General features: G+C 41.0%; 2 protein-coding genes across 6 annotated transcripts in view; one reads left to right on the plus strand and one right to left on the minus strand.

Annotated features, from left to right (window-relative positions):
- LOC146502145 (unconventional myosin-VI) overlaps window positions 1-18,072 on the plus strand; it is a 154,823-nt gene extending 136,751 nt beyond the window's left edge. For 3 of the 5 annotated variants that reach the window (XM_085133606.1, XM_085133609.1, XM_085133610.1), the window contains 5 exons: window positions 3,560-3,691; window positions 5,970-5,996; window positions 10,965-11,183; window positions 14,960-17,350; window positions 17,507-18,072. In XM_085133606.1, coding sequence (XP_084989732.1) covers window positions 3,560-3,691; window positions 5,970-5,996; window positions 10,965-11,183; window positions 14,960-15,159 — 578 coding nt within the window. In that variant the 3' untranslated portion in view covers window positions 15,160-17,350; window positions 17,507-18,072. The remainder of the gene's footprint in view (window positions 1-3,559; window positions 3,692-5,969; window positions 5,997-10,964; window positions 11,184-14,959; window positions 17,351-17,506) is intronic. The other 2 variants (XM_085133608.1, XM_085133611.1) reach the window with 1 other exon arrangement.
- Window positions 17,021-22,260, minus strand: part of LOC146502146 (uncharacterized) — a 65,139-nt gene continuing 59,899 nt past the window's right edge. Inside the window, exon 18 of the mRNA XM_085133605.1 lies at window positions 17,021-21,902. The gene's annotated coding sequence lies outside the window, so the exon portion shown is untranslated. The remainder of the gene's footprint in view (window positions 21,903-22,260) is intronic.

The raw sequence follows: 22,260 nt of genomic DNA on the forward strand, positions 1-22,260 counted from the left end.
TCCTTTACCCTCGCTCTGAGAATAGCTAAATGGTCGTAAAGGCTGTTTGTTCTGAGGGAAGAGTTCACTCCTCTTGTTTCCAGCAAATGGGCAGCTTTGACAGAATTGTTTGCCACCGCTCGCTTTCCACACCACTTAATTTTATTTTTGTAAACGCCGCTTCATTTTATGACCACTTCTCTCGTGTGGGAGTGAACTGCCGGTCGAGCAGAACAGAGGACAACTCTTTTAGCCAAACTCATCGTGATGATACCACAGCTGTAGCAGGTACATCTGCTTTGTCAGACAGAAGAATTTCAGTACGAGGTGATATCACTGTAACATATCAGAGTGTCGAACCTACTCAACCTTTACACTGACATTTAAAAAGCGGCTGATGATCCTATCCAAAATATGTAGAATGTGTTACCTGTGCCATTTTGACTGTTATTGAATTGTTGTTATATAATTTAAAAATGTTAGAGGAAAAAAAAAAGTGTGATTTCATGTTTGGACCTGCACAGACAGGAAAGAGACCCAAAGGCAACAAATACAGATATAATATGTCTATATAGGTCCTTTTTAAGCAATATGTTCAGTTACTATGTAATGATAGCAGCGAGGCTGCTGGTTTTAACTGCTGCTCTGGCTGATTTTCTGGTTTAGCTGTAAGGACAAGAGCAGGAATGTTCTTCTAACATTAAAAGGCCAAATTTTTACCCTTTAATGCTGTGAGGAAAAAAATCAAACTATCACATTTTTGTGGAGGAACTTTGGTCCACTCTTCTTTACAGTGTTGCATCAGTTCATTGAGGTCTGCAGGGATTTGTTTATGTCCAGTTCTGTCAAGGTCCTGCACCAGCATTTAAATCAGGTTGAGGTCTGGACTTCGGACTGTTGGGGCACCTTGATTCTTTGCTTTTTCAGACATTCTCCTGGAGATTTGCTGCTTTGCTTGGGAACATTGTTCTTCTCTGTGACCCAGTTTGGTCCAAGCTTTATCTGTGGCACAGATGACCTCATGTGTCTATAGAGTACTTTGATATACAGTTCATGATCCACTCAGTGACTGGAAGGTGCCCAAACCATCATCCCTCCACCACGGTGCTGACAGCTGGTCTCAGGTGTTTGGGCATTCCCATTCAGAAATTATTTGACTTAATAGGCTTCCAGTTTTTCTTCAGCTTCCATACCAACTGGTGGATAAAGAGGCCATAGGTGCTGGCTTTGCCCCTCAGCAGGCTACCAGAAGCTGGACAATAGGAAGAAAGTGGTCTAATAAGCCTCAGAACCCCGTTTGAGGTGTTACTGCTAAGTTGGGCGGCTGTAAAATTGTAGCTTTTGTCATCAATACACAAAGCAGTTCCTTCTTTATCTAATATCTAAACATGTCTTCCATCCCTGGAGCCGTTATCTCAATGTACAGGAGGTGGAACGTCCAATCAGGGGACTCTGATAGTGGACGAAGAAACTTTCATCCTTGGTTTGATTTTGATTTTGACTTATGAAAGAAAGTTAAACTTAAAGAAAACAGCCAAGAGGAGAATATCTGCCTGTTTCCTTTCTTTCTTTCTCAGTTTAACCTCAGAGATCACCTGTCCTTATCCTCGCAGCAGGAAGCGTGGAGGACTGGGACAAGGAGGGTCGACGCCCGCCGGCTTCTCTGAAATGAATGTGCTGAGAGTCGCCTGCGGGCGGCCGCATATAAACACATAGAATGACTCGGTCAGCGTTTAACAGGCCACTCACCTCCCCAGACAGAGGAGGGGATCGCATACTGATGCGATCACGTCCACAGCCACGGATCATCACGAGCAGCAGAATAAAACAGTCCAGCGTCGAGGGCCTATTGACACTCGGCGTATTCTGCAGAGGTTTCCGCTCGCCTCAACAAACGGAGCATGTCTCCAAAGTGTATTTTGTTCGGCTGACGTTACCTAAGCACTTAGTGTGCATTATGCATCTCATTGCTCGCTGTTAGCCTTCGCACTCTGGATGATAAATTGAATGTGTGTGTTTTTCTTTCTTTATTTCCTTTCTTTCTTTATATATTACTGAAGTCATTTATCTGAATCGTCCAGATGAAATGTGTGCTTAACGCTGCTGCCTGTCTTCTCTCGGGGCGTGCGCACTGCATTGATTATGTTGAGATAAACATCAGCGCCGTGTGTGGGGGAATCAACTAAAGTTGGTCCATCTGCCAATATTAATTATGTGAGTTTTAACGGTTCAATAATGTGGTTTTTTTTTTGTCAACAAACTGTACTTTTTATGGCCAAAGGTTTGTGGACATAGAGAGCTGTATAATTGCACCCTAAAAAGTTCATAAATAACATCTATGTACATAAAAATCCACAGAGAAGATTTGTTTTTCCAAAAAGTTAGCAATCAGGTAACCTAAACCCAGCTGGAGAATTTAAATCTACAGCCACAGATAAAGCCTTCACCCAGTGCTTTCTCTGACAGCTGGTGACTAGTGGCCATGGACCTGATTGCCCTTTAACCCTGTGGAGAATTTCTCATCCTAAATGCTTAGGAAACAAGCGGGGAAGTCACTGAGGGCGATCTTGTCACTGCGCCTGTCATGTCTGCCATCCAAGGCCCGGATTTCAGTGACCTTCTACGTCTTATGGTCGCTGCTACTCGTCCTTATACTTGTGTCTGCCTGTTAAAAGGCTATAATCCCTTTATTTGATACAGCCTTTAGGCAAACACCATCTGCTGCCTCAAGAAAACATGAATGAGGGAGTTTAATTTTCAGGTAACCTCTGTTTAATATGGATTCCCAGCAACTGGTTCACTGCAGCCTCTGTGTTTATGCAGTAAGAAGTTAAGCCCGGTTGACGGGATGTCGGACATCCACAGAAAAGGTCTGCCGTGCGCTGCTTCAGTTTGTGTTCGCCCTCTTTGGTGTTTCAACATGACAGAAACAGTGAAAGCCAGCTCAGTGAAGAAACGGTTTCCCCACTTAAGTAAGCACAGAGCTCGGATTTTAACACCGACTTAAACTCAAACCTGATGACTCAGTGGCTGATTGGAGGAAGATGTGCAGCCAGCACTAATCAGAAGGTTGTTGATTCGATCCCTGTCGGCTCCAGTCTGCATGGACAAGATACCAGCCCCAAATTGGTCTCTGATGCATCAGAGTTTGAATGTGTTTGAATGTCAGCTAGTAAGCACCTAAATAAAAAGAGCCGCAAAAAAGTGCTCGTGTGAAACTGTGAATGAGGCGAACTGTGTAAAGTTTGAGTGCTCCGAGTAGAAAAGCGGTGCAGAAGAACCACCCACTTTCAATATGTAATTATCACCAGAGCTTTCAGTGCATGTTGTTATTAACTATTATTAAATATAATGGTGGAGTTGATGAAATCGGAAGGACAGCACTGCTTTTTCCACAACAACGGGTTTCAGACTCCTGTCAGATTCATGGTTCTGTTTGAATATGACTTTTACACAGAGTCGTCCACGTTCTCGGTTCTTTCAGGTTCTCCAGTTTTCAAATCGATGTACATCTCTGAAATTTAGTTGCAGAAGCTGTCAGTATTTCTTCTGCCTGATTTTCTGATCCTGTCTCCTCCAGACATCGAGCTGCTGGCTGCCTGCAGAGAGGAGTTCCACCGCCGGCTTAAAGTTTACCATGCCTGGAAGTCAAAGAACAAGAAGAGGAACACCGAGACAGAGCAGCGAGCACCAAAATCTGTCACCGACTACGGTATGACAGGCGCCGCAGCGTTTATTCCTCTGGAACTGTCTCTTTGTGTTTTTTCCCACAGCGAGTGAAACGCTTTCTGCATTTTTCATGCACTCGGTACAAAAACAGCTGTTTCGTTTGCAGTTTGACGTTGAATGTTTTGCTCAAGAGTACCTCAAAAACATTTTTTGAACACTTCTAACTCCTTTTGTATAACCTTGTGGCCACAAAGGTCTCTCATCCATTTAATCTTTCTCTCTTATGTTTAAACTTACACTTGAAAGAAGGAAACAACCCGAAGCTTTACAGGAAGAGAGAAACACACTGAGCCTTGAACAGCCTGCAGGTCAGAGGTCACATACGCGTGAAGATGAAAGCACACATGTGCTGGTCTCAGTGTTGGTGTGTAGATATTCGTTTCCCTTTTTAGCTTTCTCCTTTAAAGCTGGCTGAGACACATCGGGCCTCTTTCATGGATCGTTCTTAGAGCCGTGACACGACGTTACCTCAGGAGCCATTAAAACGTTCACCGCGCAGTATTATTATTACTGCTGTGTGTGTGGAAGGGAGTCTTTCTAAATCAACAGGCATGTGCTCGCTGTTTAAGTCTACAGTGCCATTTCACACAAAGAAACACCTTTACCTCAAAGTGTGTCAGCAGTGAAGATGCTCTACAGTAACCGCCCTTCTCTCCCTGAGCCTGGTCCTGCTGGACGTTTCTTCCTGTTAAAAGGGAGTTTTTCCTTCCCATTGTTGCCAAAGTGTTTGCTCATAGGTAGTCATATGATTGTTGGATTTTTCCTCTGTGTGTATTATTGTAGGGTCTACCTTACAATACAAAGCACCTTGAGGCAACTGTTGTTGTGATTTGGCGCTGTATGAATAAAATTGAATTGAATTGATGTACGAGGTGGGAGTTAGGTGTGACGACGGTTTGATAAAAGGCTCCAAAAAGGATTCAAATGTTCTTTTTTATTTATATTAAAAATGTTTTTTCAGTGTTTGCCACTAATAACATTTGTCAGCAGCCGGCCATCACCATGTCGCGGTCTCGGTGTCACGGTCTGTAGCAGGTCGACTTTTGTTTGGATGTGAAGGAGTCTCAGATTTGTGCAGAACGGTGAGACGGATTTGGTTTGTGCACATTTATAAATGAGATCCTCTGACCTTAAAGATTCCTCTGAGTGATTTTAAACCTCTGAAGTCTCCAAAATCTGAAACTGATTCACCGTGCCGGACTCTGACCAATCAATGTCTTCATTTGAATGCCAGACTTTATAAAGACGAGCACTTCGGTCTGTCGGGGTCGCTGACAGCTTGCCGTGATCGTCAGTCAGCAACAAGGCGAGCAAATGGACTCCGTCTCTCACCTCTCTGCCGCCATCGCCTCATTTCCTTGTGCCACACGTTGAGTTGTCATGACGACAAAGAGCTCTTATTCAGAGCTGTCTATTGTGTGCTCTGCTCAGACTACAGATTGGTCCACGAGCCCCCACACGCACACTCTCTTTTATTCCTCATCCTCCATGTGAGAGTCGCAGCTTTTGTCCTGCTGCTGCTTCGACTCCGGACGTGTGACATGTGCAGCCGTCAGAAGATCTGGCTTTAACGGTGGCCGTGGCTCCGTGTGTGAAGGTGATGACATGTATTTATAATATCCGATCCCCAAATCACTCCCAGGGTCTTTGACGTGAGCAACCCCCTCTCTGGTTTTCTGTCTAACATCCACACTCATTAGCACCACGTGTGTCAGTTTTCACACGTGGTGCTGCACCGCTGTGTTGCACCAGAGTGTCGACAGAACCATCATGATGATTTATGCTTGCGTAGAGCTTCAGATGTAGTCTGTATAAGAGCCTGCTGCCTGTCACCAGGCGATGGGGTTTCTATCATGTTGGTACTGGTTCATTCTAAAACTGGAGGAAACGGCAGAACAAATGTGGCAGTACATGTTCTTGTGCTCTGCATCGATGTGATGTGCAACAGGTTACGGAGCAGATGCAATGCAGACGCAGATTTAAAGCTCCCAAAAGTTTTAGATTTGATGAGTCGCATATTTATGTTTAGTTACGTGTAAAAATCCGACTCTCCGTTCCTCCGTGTCGCCCTTTTTCTCGTTGCCGCTGCTGAACACGCCTCACTAACAACTGACTGAGACATGATGTCGAAGCGCGGTGCTGTCTGATCATGTGTTCATGTGTTCATTCTCATGTTCTCATTTATCACTGTTATCATAAAGTGTCAGTGTTGCATCACTTCCTGTGTGTGTGTACGTGTAACCTGGCATGTTTACTTTCAGATCATGCACCACCTGTGAAAACAGCATGTAAGTGGTCCTCTAGTGTGTAATGCTACTTACCCCCCCGCCGCCATTACTAACCCCTTCCTCCCCTCCCGCTCAGCCCTGGGATTGCTGCTGGCCTCAGGCTTGTGCTTTCGCTAGTAAACATACTTTTTTTCTGTGGTAGGAGTAGGAAATAGATGGTGGATGGGTTTCCGTAGCAACTGCTGCCTGTATTGAGACATTATTTGGGCTTCTTTTTTAAGCACCATTTTGTCTTTACGAGCAGCGTGCTGGTGCCAGCTCTCGCCTGCCCGACAGCCATAACGCTTTGATAAAGAGTGGAGGATATTCCTGCGAGCTCTTTAGGCTGCTGTTATTGATACTCCCACAGAAAGGACTTCTCAAGGAAGAGGGGAGGGAGGGAAAGGAGGACAGAAGGCTTTCTGGGTTTTCAAGCTAGTTGGCTTCTGTTTGGCGAGGTATGATAGCATCATGTTTACTGCGCTGTGACGGGAGGAAAAGGCCGCCACGCCGGCTGATCGGAAGAGAAACGTAGTAAAAGAAGTCATCAGTGAAGCAGATGGCTCACTCCCCTCACTCCAGACTTAATGAAGAGTTTAGATACACGACAGCCTGTTCAGCTGAGCAAGGCACAACAAGGAGATTGAACTCTGAGTGACCAAAGAGGTTTATTTTAACAGGTATACATTCGAAATTGTCCCTAAAGATGAGGTAGATCATGTCATCAAGACTTGAACTCAAAAACACTGGGAAAAAAGGTCAGGTCAGCCAGAGGAAACCAGAACATGTTTTATTGCTTGTTCCTGCTGAGGTTTTTTTGTTTTTGTTTTGTTTTTTAATACAGTTTTCTCAGTCATTTAAGAAGCTCTTCAACAATATTAAAGTTGGCAAGTGAAGCTGTTGATGTCTGGACTGTATGTTCTATAAAGCAGGAGAAAATGTGGAAAGTCTTGAAACAAGTATCTGGATTTTCAGGCTGAATTTTGCCCTTAAAGGTTTAATCTGCAGCAGCAAACATCAGCTTCTCCAAAAGCAAAGTGAACCAACACAGATGGACTGATTGCAGTTACCGATGGCCCACTGACCAAGTAAAGAGTGTCACTTATCATGGCTCATCAGCAAGAACAGTACAGCACGAAACTAGATAATTACAGGCTCATTTCAGAGACTCCAACCCATCTAGAAGTCAATGCAGTGCAACCTGAGAACAGAGGTTATAATACAAAACCACAACATCAATCCCTACAACATCACAAATAGCCAGAGCGTGGTGCGCTTACCACCATAAATTGGACACCACCTGGAAAACACAAACGAACGTCGGCCCAAAACATCATGGAACTGTGATGGTGACCTGAAGGAGATGGATCTGGTGTGGGTAAGCCGGGTTAGGCCCAGATGGAGGCAGATCAACAATGTCGTCCAGGGATGATGAGGACTCATTCTCACTGTAACGTTCCAGAACTGCTCCCAATGAAGACATCTGGAAGAACACGTCAGCTACCTTACTTTGATGATTCCAAAGGCAGATGGAGACTCGGGTCACTCATCAGTTTGTTCATTGATACGTGGTACATGGCAGCGTGCAGCAATTCATCCACAGAAACCAGTTCCACCCTTTGTCAGTGCTATCCTGTGCGTTCGTCAGCTTTGAAGCCTGAACCCTCCTCTCGACCCCTCGTTGAGTCACCTTGGGTACTAAAATACGACAAACAGTAATCAACAGGCCGAGTGAATGCAGCAGGGAGTTCAGCACAAGTACCTCTCTGAAGGATAAACCTCCATTTCTGCTGCTTCTTCTAAACAAAGAAAGCTGATTTTTTTCCCCCTATTTTTTTGGCGTTTTTCTTTTGAAGTTTGCTGATGCCTGGAGATGAAGTTTGTTTTGCTGGTTTCTGAGGTGGTTTGTAGGTGACGGCTAAACAAAGTGTTGCTTTGTCGAAGATGGTTTTCTCACCTTTTTTTTGAAATGCTGCAAAAAACCAAAACCAAACAGACCTAAAGATGTTTGAAACCAGTTTTAAAATAACACGTTGCCTTTTTCTTCCATTTGTCAGCTTTAGAAATGGAACAAAAAGGCAATTTATATCAACACGAGCTGACGTGAATCGAAAACTAGATTTTATTTTGTGAGTTTCTTTCTGAAATGTGATTTTCTGCAGATTAAATGTCCTTTATCACGTAGAGAAGCTTCTTCAATCTCTGTAGAGTATTACTTTACACTCCACTTTTTAGAAAGATGCAAATAGTTTTTTAAATGTTTCTCACGAGTGTGCAAACCCCTTTGTAAACATCAGGCATCTGCTTCACGTCTCGCTGATTTCTTTGCTCTTCCACCAGCTCTGCTGTGATCTCTAACCCTCCTCCTCTTCCTCCTCAGCTCTAACAGCAGGACTCACTGACTGCACTTAAACATGGAGATCAGGGGCTCTTTGTTCAGACCTAATGGGAGTACGGCAGACAGGGCTTCATGTTTACATGCTGTGGGTTAATGGGAAATATGAAAAGGAGATCAAACATTTGACCAGGTTGTGCTAATTGAGATTCTGTGTTTAGTCCTGTTCCTGAGCCTTGACCTGTGTATTAACAGCTGTAGATATAAAGCAGCATTTCAGTAGAAGGTTCATGGTCAGGAGTCCATGTGAATCGTAGACAAGCGCAGGGTAAAATTTAAGCATGAGAGCCAAAAGCAACAATCAGATATGAGCCCGTCCTGAGTTTATGCTGGTTGCTGTCCTCACAAACAGCAGACAAACCTTTTGGATTTGTTTCATCCAAAAAGTGTGCAGGCCTGTCAGACTCTACGTGCATTTCAAAGATGACTCACTGATGAAGATGACCGCTGGAAAAAGAGATTTTACTTTTTGTCTGAACTTCCTGTGTTGAGATTCCCATCGTTTAGGCAAGGCAAGTTTATTTATATAGCACAATTCAACAACAAGGTGATTCAAAGTGCTTTACAGAGACATTAAAAAACAAATAAAAAGCATGATTTAAAATTGATGAAGTTTTGAAATTTAAGCTTAAAAGTGCGGATTTGGTGTTTTATTCAAATGCAGCTGAGAATAGGTGAGTCTTCAACTTGGATTTAAATAAACTGAGTGTTTCAGCTGATCTGAGGCTTTCTGGGAGTTTGTTCCAGATATATGGAGCATAAAAGCTGAATGCAGCTTCTCCATATCTGGTTCTGACTCTGGGAACTGATAAAAAAAACGGATCCAGATGACCTGAGGGATCTGGAAGGTTCATACTGGGTCAGGATGTATTTTGGTCCTAAACCATTCAGAGCTTTATAGATCAGAACTTTAACGTCTATCCTCTGACGGACAGGCAGCCAGTGTAAAGACCTCAGAGCTGGAGTGATGTGGTCCACTTTTTTGGTCTTAGTGAGGACTCGAGCAGCAGAGTTCTGAATGAGCTGTAGTTGTCTGACTGATTTTTTTTAGGTAGACCTGTAAAGATGCTGTTACAGTAATCAAGCCTGCTAAAGATGAATGCATGGACTAGTTTTTCCAGGTCCTGTTGAGACATCAGATCTTTTATCATTGAAATATTCTTGAGGTGATAGTAAGCTGACTGTGTTGTTCTAAGTTTAGAAAAACAGTCAAACTGCGTCCATCACTACACCCAAATTTCTCGCCTGGTTTGTGGTTTTTAGGTGTATAGATTGAAGTTCTCTGGTGACCTGTAATCGTTTTTCTTTGGCTCCAAAGACTATTACTTGAGTTTTGTTTTTGTTTAGCTGGAGAAAATTGTGGCACAACCAGTCATTAATTTCTTCAATGCATTTACCAAGAGCCTGTACAGGGCCTCGGTCTCCTGGTGACATTGTGATATATATTTGTGTGTCATCTGCATAGCTGTGATAGTTTATTTTGTTGTTCTTTATAATCTGTGCCAGTGGGAGCATGTAAATGTTAAACAGAAGGGGTCCCAAGATGGAACCTTGGGGAACTCCACATGTGATACTTGTCTGCTCAGATGTGAAGTTACCTATTGATACAAAGTATTTCCGGTTTTTTAAGTATGTTTAAGAGAACACTGACACAAGGTCAAGCAGCCTCTGACTTACAGTGCTGCGTTGATGTCAAGAACAAGATTATTTAAACTCAACACGGGTCAAGCTTTTTTTAATCACTTGCATTTTAATGTACTTTAATTGCAGATTTGGTATATGCAAGTTTGCCTTAAAAGACTTTCATGTCAGCTGGTAAACACGAAGCTGCATCTTGTAACCAGATCTTCTAGTAGAAAAAAGGACACACTTGAAGGTTACGAAGCTACCAATGACACCCCTACGGCTTTAGATGTGCCTTTAAAACACCTTAAATTTTGTCAGATTAAATGTATGTAAAACTGTATCTACTGACATTCACAGGAGGTTGAAGGTAGATATTATTTACCAGGATCAGCCTCTTTTCCAGTTTTTATGCTAATCTAAACGGTTGCTGCTGTTTGGAGTGCTACTGAATAAAATGCAAAAATATTCCTTTAAACTGTCCAATTTGAGATTAATGTCAGATGTAATTTGTGCTCAGGCAGCTGTTGTTAATGTCTGTATGCTCAGTGCAACTCACTATTGTGTCTCTTACATAATTAACGAGGCCGAGCAGCTTTTAGCTAAAACACTGAAACTGGCTGTAAATATTAGAATTAGTAAGTTCAGATAAATACAACTCCAGCCTTTTCTTTTGTGTCAATAAGCAAAAAAACTAAAGTTTTAAACATCCTTTAAACTATTTAAAACTAAACTATTTAAACTATTTTAAAAACAACAACAACAACATGTTTTTGTCTATCTTTAGTCTGCAAATATCTCTGTCTTTACTCTGCTTCATAAGTTAATGCACAGGTTGATAAACAGGAAACAGGATAAGCTACATTTACCATAACCACTTTCCAGGCTACTGCATGTAAACATGGTCTCTGATTTATGAAAGACTCCTAACTTTTTTTTTTAATATATTTCCCTCTGCATCCAATCAACAGCCCAGCAGAACCCAGCCCCACCTATACCGGCCCGGCAGTACGAGGTGGCGATGAACCGGCAGCAGCGCTACTTCCGCATCCCGTTCATCCGGCCGAGCGACCAGTACAAGGACCCCCAGAACAAGAAGAAGGGCTGGTGGTACGCGCACTTTGACGGACCCTGGATTGCCAGGCAGATGGAGCTGCATCCCGATAAACACCCAATCCTACTGGTGGCAGGTCAGTACAACACAGATATCTGAGGGAGGCAAAGACTGAGCATGGAAATAAATCTCTGTTTTTACCTTACGTGATACGTTCACCTGTGTTGGAAACATTTCTGCACACGTGTTTGTCGACAGTGGCCGGGTTAGTCTGTTCTTTGAGAGTCTATCCATCTACAGACTAAATGAAACAACATATATACACCAAGTTAAACACAGTTAAACCACCCATTGGGCTGCATCACAGTATGACAGAGTGAGTGACAGGCATAAGGAAACAAGCAGTTAAAGAGTAGAAGAAAAAAACGAGAAGAAAGGGAGGAGGTGGAGAGGAAAATCGATGAGTTGATTCTGCGACAGCCACAGAAAGAAATGAAATCAGAAGCAGCACTTCGCTGTTAATCAATGTTCAAGACTTTGACTTTGTGCGAGTGCAGCAGATTGATTATATTCGAGTCATAATGCACCGTCAGGTCGTTCTCCGTAGAGACGCAGAGGCGTTTATTTTTAGGAGGTCCGTGCAACGAATCATCAACTGCAATTTGAAGAGCTCTCCTTCAAGAATGCCAGAAATCACGCGTCAGCTTTTATCAGAACATTAGAGCGATATGCTGCAGTTTTCATTCTACATGACTTTATTCAGTTCAATTCAATTTAATTTAATTTATACAGCGCCAAATCACAACAACAGTCGCCTCAAGGCGCTTTATATTATAAGGTAGACCCTACAATAATACATACAGAGAAAAACCCAACAATCATATGACTCCCTATAAGCAAGCACTTTGGCGACAGTGGGAAGGAAAAACTCCCTTTTAACAGGATTAAGAGATTAATCCAAGAATGATTTAATGCAGAGAGGTCGATTAACACATAGGGAGTGAAGAAGAAACACCCAGTGCATCATGGGAATCCCCCAGCAGCCTACACCTATCTAGAGTTACTAAGAGAGGATTCAGGGTCAGCTGATCCAGCTATGACTATATGCTTTAGCACAAGGGAAAGGGTTAAACCTAATCTCAAAAGTAGAGTGTCTCCTGAATCCCTGCCTCCCATTCTACTTTTAAATACTCCAAATGTTGCAACACTACTTGTTTCGCCGGCAATTTTCCACAATACCTCACTTCATATTTGTCATATTTCATATTTGTCTGTAGAGAGGGTCTAGCCTAGGACACCTCAGATGGGAATCGCACTTGCAAATCCCATTCCAAAGCCGTGCAGTCTTACCACTACGCTATCCAGCGGCAAGCCTCCTGAATATGTGCCATTCATAAATGCCTTCCTTTTTTTTTCCTCAGAAATTTCCCAACAGTTTCTCCTGTCGATAATGTTCAGTTTTTAGTTAGATTTAATCCTTTGATTGGCCTGATATGCTGCTCTTTAATTCCCGTGTCTAAAAGAGATTTTATGAAAGTATTGTTAATTGTTAAAAGTGTGCCTGGGATTTCTTTAATTGTCCTCTATACAGAGCACTTCAAAGAAAAAAATCTGAAATCTTTTTCCAGTTGCATTAAAGAAAAAAGGTTTGAAACTCCAACATTTGTCAGAGCAAAGTGTAATATTTGTATTCTATTGATTATAACAGATATCCACAGATGCTGCTGCATCCTCCCACAATTTGCCAAATTAAATGAAAGCGCCTGAGTGAGTGTTTGTGTCAGAACAAGCTGTAAAATCGCAGATTGTACCAAATGAGGAGTACAACAACAGTAAAGAAGGAAAAAACAAAGCGTTTGTTTTGTTCACCCACCTGTCTGAGCATATGTGTGCTGATGAGTTCAAACATCACAACTCCTAGCAGCATTTTTCTCAACTTTAATTTGGCTCTGAGGGCTGCACTCGTCTGTGGGTTTGAGGCTTTATGAAAGCGAGTCACGGCTGTGCACGATGTGTGATTTCAACACTGTGAGGTCGTCGGTCTCAGAAAGCTCATATCGTAGGGAAATAGCTGGTGTTTTGCAGCCGCTGTGTTCAGACGGTGTCAGTATGTGGGTGAGTAACTGCCTCATATGACACTCAGAGCAAGTTGTTATTGCCTTAACAGCTGCAGATACACACTGAATGTAAATTGCAAGCATTGAATACGTTTGGTGGAATAAAGGCATTGTATGCTTCTAGGGCTACAGATTTAATTCAGACTGTTAAAGTGGGCCTTAAACACTCTGTGATTTCAGATATTAAGAGGCAGTATTATGCTCATTCAGGGCCATTTTCATTCTGGGACTCTAGTAGAGCAGCTTTGCATGACTGACAGGTCAAAAGACTCTTGAATGATCAAATATTGGCCTTTTAGGATGCCCTTCAGTATATCTGAAGAGGGTATAGTTAGCCTAAACACGTAATTCATGTTTCTGCCCATAAAATGGTGGTTGTTAGTTTTTAATTTTCAGTGTTGTACTGCTGTATAGTTTTTTAGTATTACAGAGGTGTATTTGCACTAACTGGGAACGTTTCGTCTGCTAAAAGAGCTGAAATTGAATATGAATATGCTCTGTATTGTCTCCTTGAGGGGCCCTTCCTTTAAAGACCCCCCCCAACATCTAATTGGCCAGCTTCTGGAAGCCTGCCGGCAGCACCAGGAGCTTGTCAGTTGTACTGCTCGTGGCAGTCACGATCTTTGTCTGTTGTTCCTGTTGAAAATGAAGCAAAATTACTTTTAGCTACTTTTAACTCATTATTTGAAACTTTGGCTGTGTTTAAGCCTCTAATGTAAAAGTAGATAGCAACCACATCTTTAAGAAAAAGATTATTATTGAAATATTTAGAAAAACTTTGTATTGTGTTTTTTTCCCTTTGTTCACATTTAAACACCATTTACATAATCTCTAGCTAAAATGACATTATATTTAGCTAACATTTTAGATATGCTAGCAGCAGCTCTGGGTTTTTTGTCAGTTGTCAACATGTTTCACAATAATGCCTAATTTTACCACCATAATTTCTCCCCATTTTAGAGATAAAAAACTTTTTTAGTTTATGGTGCAGTTTAACAACATTTTTACATTTAGTATTTTAGCATGCTAACATGCTAAGTACATACATTTGAGCTATTAACATGGTAAAAAAAATATACTGTATCAGTACATTATTATCAACATTATTCTCGTGTAGTAACAAAATATTTCAGAGGAAGTTAAAAATTAACTTTTTTAGACAAAGGCCGTTAAGGCTGCTAACTAACAAACGTTAGTTTAGCATTATATAACAATATGCACAACAAAGAAATATGTTCAAGATGTTAGCATTCAACATTTTATTTAAGTTTGATATTTTTGTTAAATATCAAACTGATTTTAGTAAATATGCAATCATATTTAGCTTTACATTTATTTTGTGGCATTTATTATTTTATATTTTTCTTTAAAGGGTTTATAACTCTCATAGACATCTCTCCCATTGCTTTTCTATTTGAGACCAATAGCAGCTTTACACTTTAACTAATTTATTCTTTAACTTTGTATTAAACTTTGAGCAAACTTGGAATTGGAGAGGATCTAAAATAGTAAATAATTAAATGAATGCATTGAAAGATGAAAAATGGCTAAAATAACTTTGTTATCCAAAGAGAAATACATTTCTTTATACAACAGGCGTCTGCACTTGGTTCTCTCAGTTAAGTAAAACTTCCAAATGAGAGATGTGAACTATTGCCACAGACTCGTGGTGGTTTTCCAGTGTGAAACTATTCTGCAAGCAATTTTGTTGACAGTGCAGTTGGGCTTGTTTGAGTCACTGCTCATCACTGCGTTTCACGTCTTTTTTTCTTTTCTGACTCTTTTCTTCTCACAGGAAAGGACGACATGGAGATGTGTGAGCTGAGCCTCGAGGAGACGGGCCTCTCGAGGAAGCGGGGCGCCGAGATCCTACCCCGGCAGTTCGAGGAGATCTGGGAACGCTGCGGCGGGATCCAGTACCTCCGCAGCGCCATCGAGAGCCGGCAGGCGCGGCCCACCTACGCCACGGCCATGCTGCAGAGCATGTTCAAGTGACGGGGCCCGAAGGCGGGGCTTCGCGCTGCAAACAAAGGGACGAATGCACCAGCTACCTGACACAGATGGAGTGCGGGCGCGCTGCACAGGTTCTGACTCCAGGGCGTTCGACGTGAACAGCGTTTTGTTTTTCTCCTCAACTGTCCTTTTGTTTTTCCTCTGTTTGATGAGTTTTCGTTCTCGCTGGCTTTTGGTTCCTCAGTGGGGGCGGGGCGGGGAAGTTTTGCATTGAACCCTATGCAGAAACGAAAAATCATGCTAAATGATCACATCCGGTTGTTTTCCAACATTTCTGTAACATGTGTGCAAGTCTAACTATGAGGCCTTAATACTACTTTAACAGGGTTTAAATGCCGAAAGGTAGGACTTTCTGTTTGTTTGTTCAAAGCTGCCTCCCCAGAACAAGTTTAATTTCTCTGTAATTATGCATTCCTGATGATCCTGATGATTACACTGAAATCTCACAGGTGTGTCGCTTCCGTCTTAACAGCTAGCTGGTGATCCCGCTCCGACTTAAAAGCTGCTGTTTACGTCGTCTTCATACGATTATTGGGGGGTGAAAAAGAGAAACTCGCACAAGGAGCTGCAAGCTCTCACCACGAGGCTGCATGCATGGGTGTCCGATTATTCCACCGAATTAAATCCAATATTTACAAATACTTTTTTTTAAATTACCTCTTGTTTTTCCAGCTGAATGTAACTTGAGACCTTGTTGATTTTTTTCATGTCGTGATTCTTTTGTTTATTCTCATCGTATGTGATTTAAATTAGTAAAGGGTCCAAAAACCTTTTGAGACCAAACGTGGCTCCGGACATGAAACCTTGTTTTTTTTCCTCTTTAGTGGAGCCCCATCCATGATTAATTTCTGTTTAAGGAGCCGATCAGAAAATGTGAATTAATTATGCAACTGCTGAGATACGACTCCACGTGTTCGTGGTGTTTTTCAGAACAGATCAGCGCCGCAAAAAGATACCCGAACAACTCAGCCATGCTTTAACACTTTGAATTTGATTTGTTTAGTAATTTGCCAGTGCAGCGAATCCCAAGGTAGCACAAAACGATATGGTTTGGAATCAGTTGTTAAGATCTTCTGTCAGACTGGACATTTCCCTGCTGTGTGAGAAGCTTTTGAGCACGAACTCTACGATGCACTGGTACTTGGCCTCGAACTGGAACATTCATATAACACTGAATATTTTCTATAGGGCGGTATGTGCAGACAGCAGTGTTATTCCTACTGGAATGTAAAAGTTTATTTTTCAAAGAACAGTTTCTACTTCATCGGCTTGGGCACATGAGATCGTCAAGCAATAAATCACACAAACTCAGCTAAGAAGGAAAAACAGGCCTCTTTTGTCATTACTTAGAAGAAAAAAAAACAATGGCAGACAATCTGTGGTGACGTCGCACTGCGTTATTCCCCCGAGCCTGTTTGTTCCCGAGCTTTCTGTTCCTCCTTTGATGCTCCGCACAAGAAAAATGTGGCTGAGATTGTCTGAAAGCATGAACATCTGTCTTGTTGCAAAGTAGCCGAACCCCTTTACAGACAGCGATAACAGCACAGCCGGAATGGATCTGATAGTTGATGAAGACGGGTCACTTACCACCAGCTAAATTTGTTTAAAAAGAACCTAAAACTTGATTTAAACATTACTTTATTAATCTCAGAAGTAGATTATATAAACAACTGCATGTAGCAGAGCATGCTCGGCATAGCCAGGCTTTTGTTTTAGCTGCTTTAGCTGGCTATACAAAACCTGAATTATCACAAAAGAGGCTGACTCAGGTTTTTGACTTTGGGCTCTGAGCACGCTCACAGAAAAGGGGAATTTAATTCCCACATCGTAAACAAACAAGGCCATCTGAGACATGCAACAATATAACGTCATGACATCAAAAACCATATATCACACGTCAACATCAACAATTGATGCAATTATACCATTTGGGTACTAATTAGGTTAGAACGACTGCTATCAATAGTTAAGTGAGTCCTTTTGGGACATTTCCTGTTAAAAGCTGCGTACAGTCTTGCCTACTGGAGCCACAGAAAGACTAGAAATGCCAACCAAACTGATCAGAGGGTCAGCTTACAATTTTGGACCCACTGCGAGCTTGGTGTGTGGGCCTCTTCCACAGCAGACATGTTGACCTGGCTCGGTTCCATTTACTAAGCCATCGCACTTGGCTGTGCTGCTCCCATTCTGCAATATCCTTAGTGGGACTCTAAGATTGGGCTCGAGGAGTGGCCCAGGTTGTTGTTGATGGTTGATTCATGTGACTTGCAAATCTGCTAATGCAACACACAACAGAAAATAACTAGCACTTTCCTCTGTTTTTGTTTAGTTTTTCCGAGTGGACTGCGGCCATTGTTGATAGACACAAAATGTTTTGCTGGGGAAAAGGCCCATCATCAGTGTGGGGGGGACTGCAGCAGGACTATCTTGGAGACCTTAAAATCTTCATGATTCATTTTGCCAAATAATAGCTTTAAAAAACATCAACATGGAAAATCAGACTGGTCCAGGAATTTTCATTTGTAAGGATTCCAGCCGTGTTTGAAGCAGGTCAGAAAACATCAAATTCCTTCAGTAAAATCCGTACCAAATACAAAGATCAACTTCACCAAGCTTGGCATTTGTATATAATGTGCCAGTACACGTGTTAATGCTGAGTGTAAAGGGGACGCGCTCTGAGCTTTGCCATCATTAAGACCTCAGTGTTTGTTTTAACCGAGTGATGACCTCGAGATATTTTCCTCCATAACATGCAAAGAAAGTGTTGTGGATTTGCTGCGATCTGTTTCTCGCCACACATTGCAATCATTCCTGGGGAAGCACTGCCTTTGTCCACTGTCATTTTTCTAACGCTGATCTCTAACGGATGAATAAAAGCATTCCATGTTTCACTCACCTCTCGCCTCCTCTTTTCCACCTCAGAGAAAATGCTTTCAAAATGAAGAAGATGGAGTTTTATTCAACACAGTTTTGTATTTTCAACTACTGATTGTGAAACAAACACATACATAATATTTTAAGACTTTAAATAAGAAAAGTCCACATTACAGTCATTGGGGGAGGCTTCCCTCCCCACACAAGCAGCAATAAACATCAGTAGATGCATTGATTTGAGACAAAAACAGCGAACAGTATTTACATTAATAAGACGACAGCATTTGGGAAGTTTAAGTATTGGTTTGATCTGTGACATGATCCATGCGAGTAAGATTAACCCTGAGAAAGGTAAGATTTGGTCTTACTACCTACGACTTTAATGGAAGATCATTTGACTCCACAGAATTCATTTACAAGTATAACGCCATATAAATAAAACTAACAACAAAAAGCTTATTTTGTTCTGTTTTTTTCAGTTTCTAACAATGAAAAATGTGTCCCCGAGCCTCTCAGCAGGAAGAGATTTATAGGGCCCGCTCACCAGTTTTATGGTGTCTTCACATAAAACATGAATACCATTGCATTGGAATGCTTATTGTTAATTATTGTTATCCATGCATTTTTTTAAAACCAAAAAATGCAAATAATTTGTTCTTTAAAATGCCAAATTACAGTTATTTACAAACTGAATGTTCTGTTTGATTCATTTCTGGCTTTTCAGAATAGAACTGCATGGCGGCTTACATTTGGGCAAAACCACATCAGTTTTCAGGTTGACTAATAAATCATATAATTTTTAGTTTTAAGCAAATATTTCTGACACATTTCCAAAATATTTGTTTTCCTGTGCCCAGTGTAATAAGCACTTATATATAAATTATATACATTTTTTGTTGATGTCAATCAGAATCCCGTTTTTTTCCTCTACATAATATTAGCTTACGTGCTAGCATGGACAAATTGCTGTGTCCTAGGGTTTACTTGTTTTTAGACAAACATTAACACTGCTGACTGTTCACTTTTTTTTTTTGCAAAGGCAAGTCTACGACAACTTCATTTACTCCAAGCTCTTAATTTTTTTTTCTCGTCTCTGTGTAAAAGTGAATTTGAACTGTATAGCTCCAGCTGCCCTGAAACAACATCAGAATTGACAGTTTAACTCACGTAAACTGACCATGACCAGTTCATGTTGGCGCAAATTTGCACCATAATATGGACTAACATATGTAAATGCATCACGCAAAACGTTTTGTTTTAACAAATCAGAACTGGGATGTGTTATAAAATTAGTAAAGAGAAAGTTTATAACTGGCGTCCTGTTTAACTGTCTAATAACTAAAAGTTTATCCATGCTTTCTAACCAAACAACGACAAATAATCCTAATCCAAAGGATATATTACTAGCTTTGTTGCTGCAACATGGTTTTCAGCTAGCTCAATTTACTAACTCTTTGTAGTGCAGTTTAAGTTTATGGCAACTACATCCACTTCTAAGCCTCTAAACTGACTCAAATGTACATTTCACAGGTGTGCAAGTCGCACCTTTGATGGTATGCGGTACTTGAGTTCAAATTAATCCCCTCAATGAACTTTAGGGGGGTTTTGCGTATTGCTTGACTTCCTGTGTAATAGCAGCAGAATGTAAATAAAAATTACAGAAATATCACAAACAATGTAGGGAACAATTAGATAACACCAAGAGTTATACGTTAAACGTTTCTAGTTCACGGTGTCTGTCAGAGCATGTAAGAGCTAATATTACATTAAGGATAGTTAATGCATGTACACAAAGGATAAATCCATGAATCCATGTTGCGTGTATTTAGAACTTTGAGAGATATACGTACTATCATGGGTGAACAATAAAAACGTTTGTTATCCTCTGACAGTTCCTCTACCGCCACCACCTGATCAAATTTATTCTCTCCCAGCTCTGCTGTAAAATGTTAGTATGCTAGCATGCAAATGTTAGAAACGTATTCAATAAAGCGGGCACTATGTTAGCATTCAGCCACCCACTAATGGTGCCACCTTTGAACAGTTAGTGTAGCCGTAGACAACTGCACTGCATCTCAAATTGTGTACTTTACACTTTTGCTGTCAAATTGTTGTCAGCGACCATAGTAACGGTAGTGGTCACTATCATAATAGGGATAGTGAAATTAAAACAGTCCAAATGTTGAGAATGCTCAATACTTTTCAGTAGTCGCCATGTTAGCTAGGTAGCATAAAAGACGGAACCACAAACTCATGCCAAAGTTGTTAACTAGCTAAAAGCACCATATTTTTATTGGGCCTTTATGCTAAATGGCTTGTGGTATTGTTTTATGTGTAGGTGTGTTGAATTGTTTCTGTCACTGTTAAATGTATTGTTAGAAGACTAAAAAGTTTTAAATTTTAGCAGTTAGCATTCCAGTCACAACCAAAAACTGCAAACAAGAAACAAACTCTAAGTACTGTGTTTGATTTATGACTACCATGCCAAAAACACAAAACATACATAGTGCTACATGAAAAACTCTGTGGGTCTTGTTAAAAGTTTATATTTTGACGCCTGAAAAAATGTCTTTGGTTAACTGTGGTTTTGTTATAGAAGGGTTCGGGGTTAGGTCAAGGAAGTGGGTGTATTTCTATTTCGGTTTTGTTGTAACTGTAGATTTAATGTTTAATACTAGCAGCTAGCACACAGTGAGTGTAATGTTCGGTTTGTGACAACACATTTAAAAGATAATAGCTTTTCATTTCTAAACTATCTGCTCATTTAACAGGGCTGAAACAAAATCAAACCCTAACCATTGATGGGTCACCTGATTTCATGTTTTGTTCTACATCATAAAATAGATACAACTATTCTGTAATCACTCGAACTCCTGAATTTTGAAGCCACTACATGTGCCAGAGAAGGTGTGATGGTAATCCTCAACATTTTCACGGCTAATACAGGAACTCTGTAAATCTTGCAAAAGAAAACATGGAAGTATTCCCACAGCTTAATTTCTGCAGTAACATTCCAGAAAAACCCTGTGGATACATCTTAAAGGATTCAGGTGTTAACATCAACGTTGGCCAATGCATACACGTTTTACTAACGCGGAGTCTTGAGCAATCAGTATTAGCTCAGCACTGCACCATAGCTAGCCATAGTTTAAAGCTCTAGATTCCGAACCTTGGGATTAAGACGAGACCACAAAACATTACAAAAATTAAATATGGGGCATAATAAATCTAATAAGGGATGAAAGAAAGAATAAATACTGGATATTTTAACCTCATTAAGCATCCTAATGTCCCTTGAATCAAACTTGATAGAAAAGTAATAACTTTTTTTTTATCACTACTGCATCTTCACTCGATATACGTATAAGGTTCAGGTGTACAATAGGAAGTTAAAGAACATCTCTATTATTTATCTAGAAAATATTATCTGAACATCATAAAATTATGCTGGTATGAAACAAATTGCTACCCACCACTGGAGACCTTTTTTTTTTTTTTTTTTTTTGTAAATAGCATTAACATCTGGGGGAACCATCAGATTACCTCCTAATCATGTGACACACAGAGTCAGCAGACGTATATAAAAGCAGTCCAGGGTCAATCGATATCAACCCGATCGATGCTGTGGTCGTCCCCTGAGCTCCTCTTCATCGTCAGCCGCAGACGACAGCTTTCTGACATTTTTAAAATGGCCTAAACGTTTGTTTTCCCCGATGGCTGATTGTCCTCTGGTATGAAGCTCAGAGCGACGGGAGTGTAGAAGCCAGCAGTTTGTCCCGAAACCTCCTCAGCTCTGCATCAACTTGAATTTAAACTGAGTGACTGAATGAGGCCGCGATGAGTCCGAGTTCCTGTTTCAAAGAGACAAGAAACAAGATCGGTGTTTTACATGTCAGTCGTTGAGCAGCCTTTGGGGAATTAAAGCTTTGGCACCACAGCCAGAAAAAATGTATGTATATACCTATTTAAATGTAAATAGGTAAATTTATGCTTTACATAACAAATTACTGATTACTTTTTACTGCTGTAAATCTTGAAACAGTTTTTCTTTCCATATCAGGACATCTACCCTCAAACTTTCCCGGATTAGGACCAGTTTTACCCTACACTGTTAACGAGCCCTGTAGATTACCACACAGTGGGCTTTCTTAATTGCCTTTAATGGCTTGATTTGTTTACCCGAGGGTTTTAATTGCTTCTTAATGGCTT

Source organism: Neolamprologus multifasciatus, chromosome 15, assembly GCF_963576455.1.
Source record: "Neolamprologus multifasciatus chromosome 15, fNeoMul1.2, whole genome shotgun sequence".
In the NCBI taxonomy this organism is placed as follows: Eukaryota; Metazoa; Chordata; class Actinopteri; order Cichliformes; family Cichlidae; genus Neolamprologus; species Neolamprologus multifasciatus.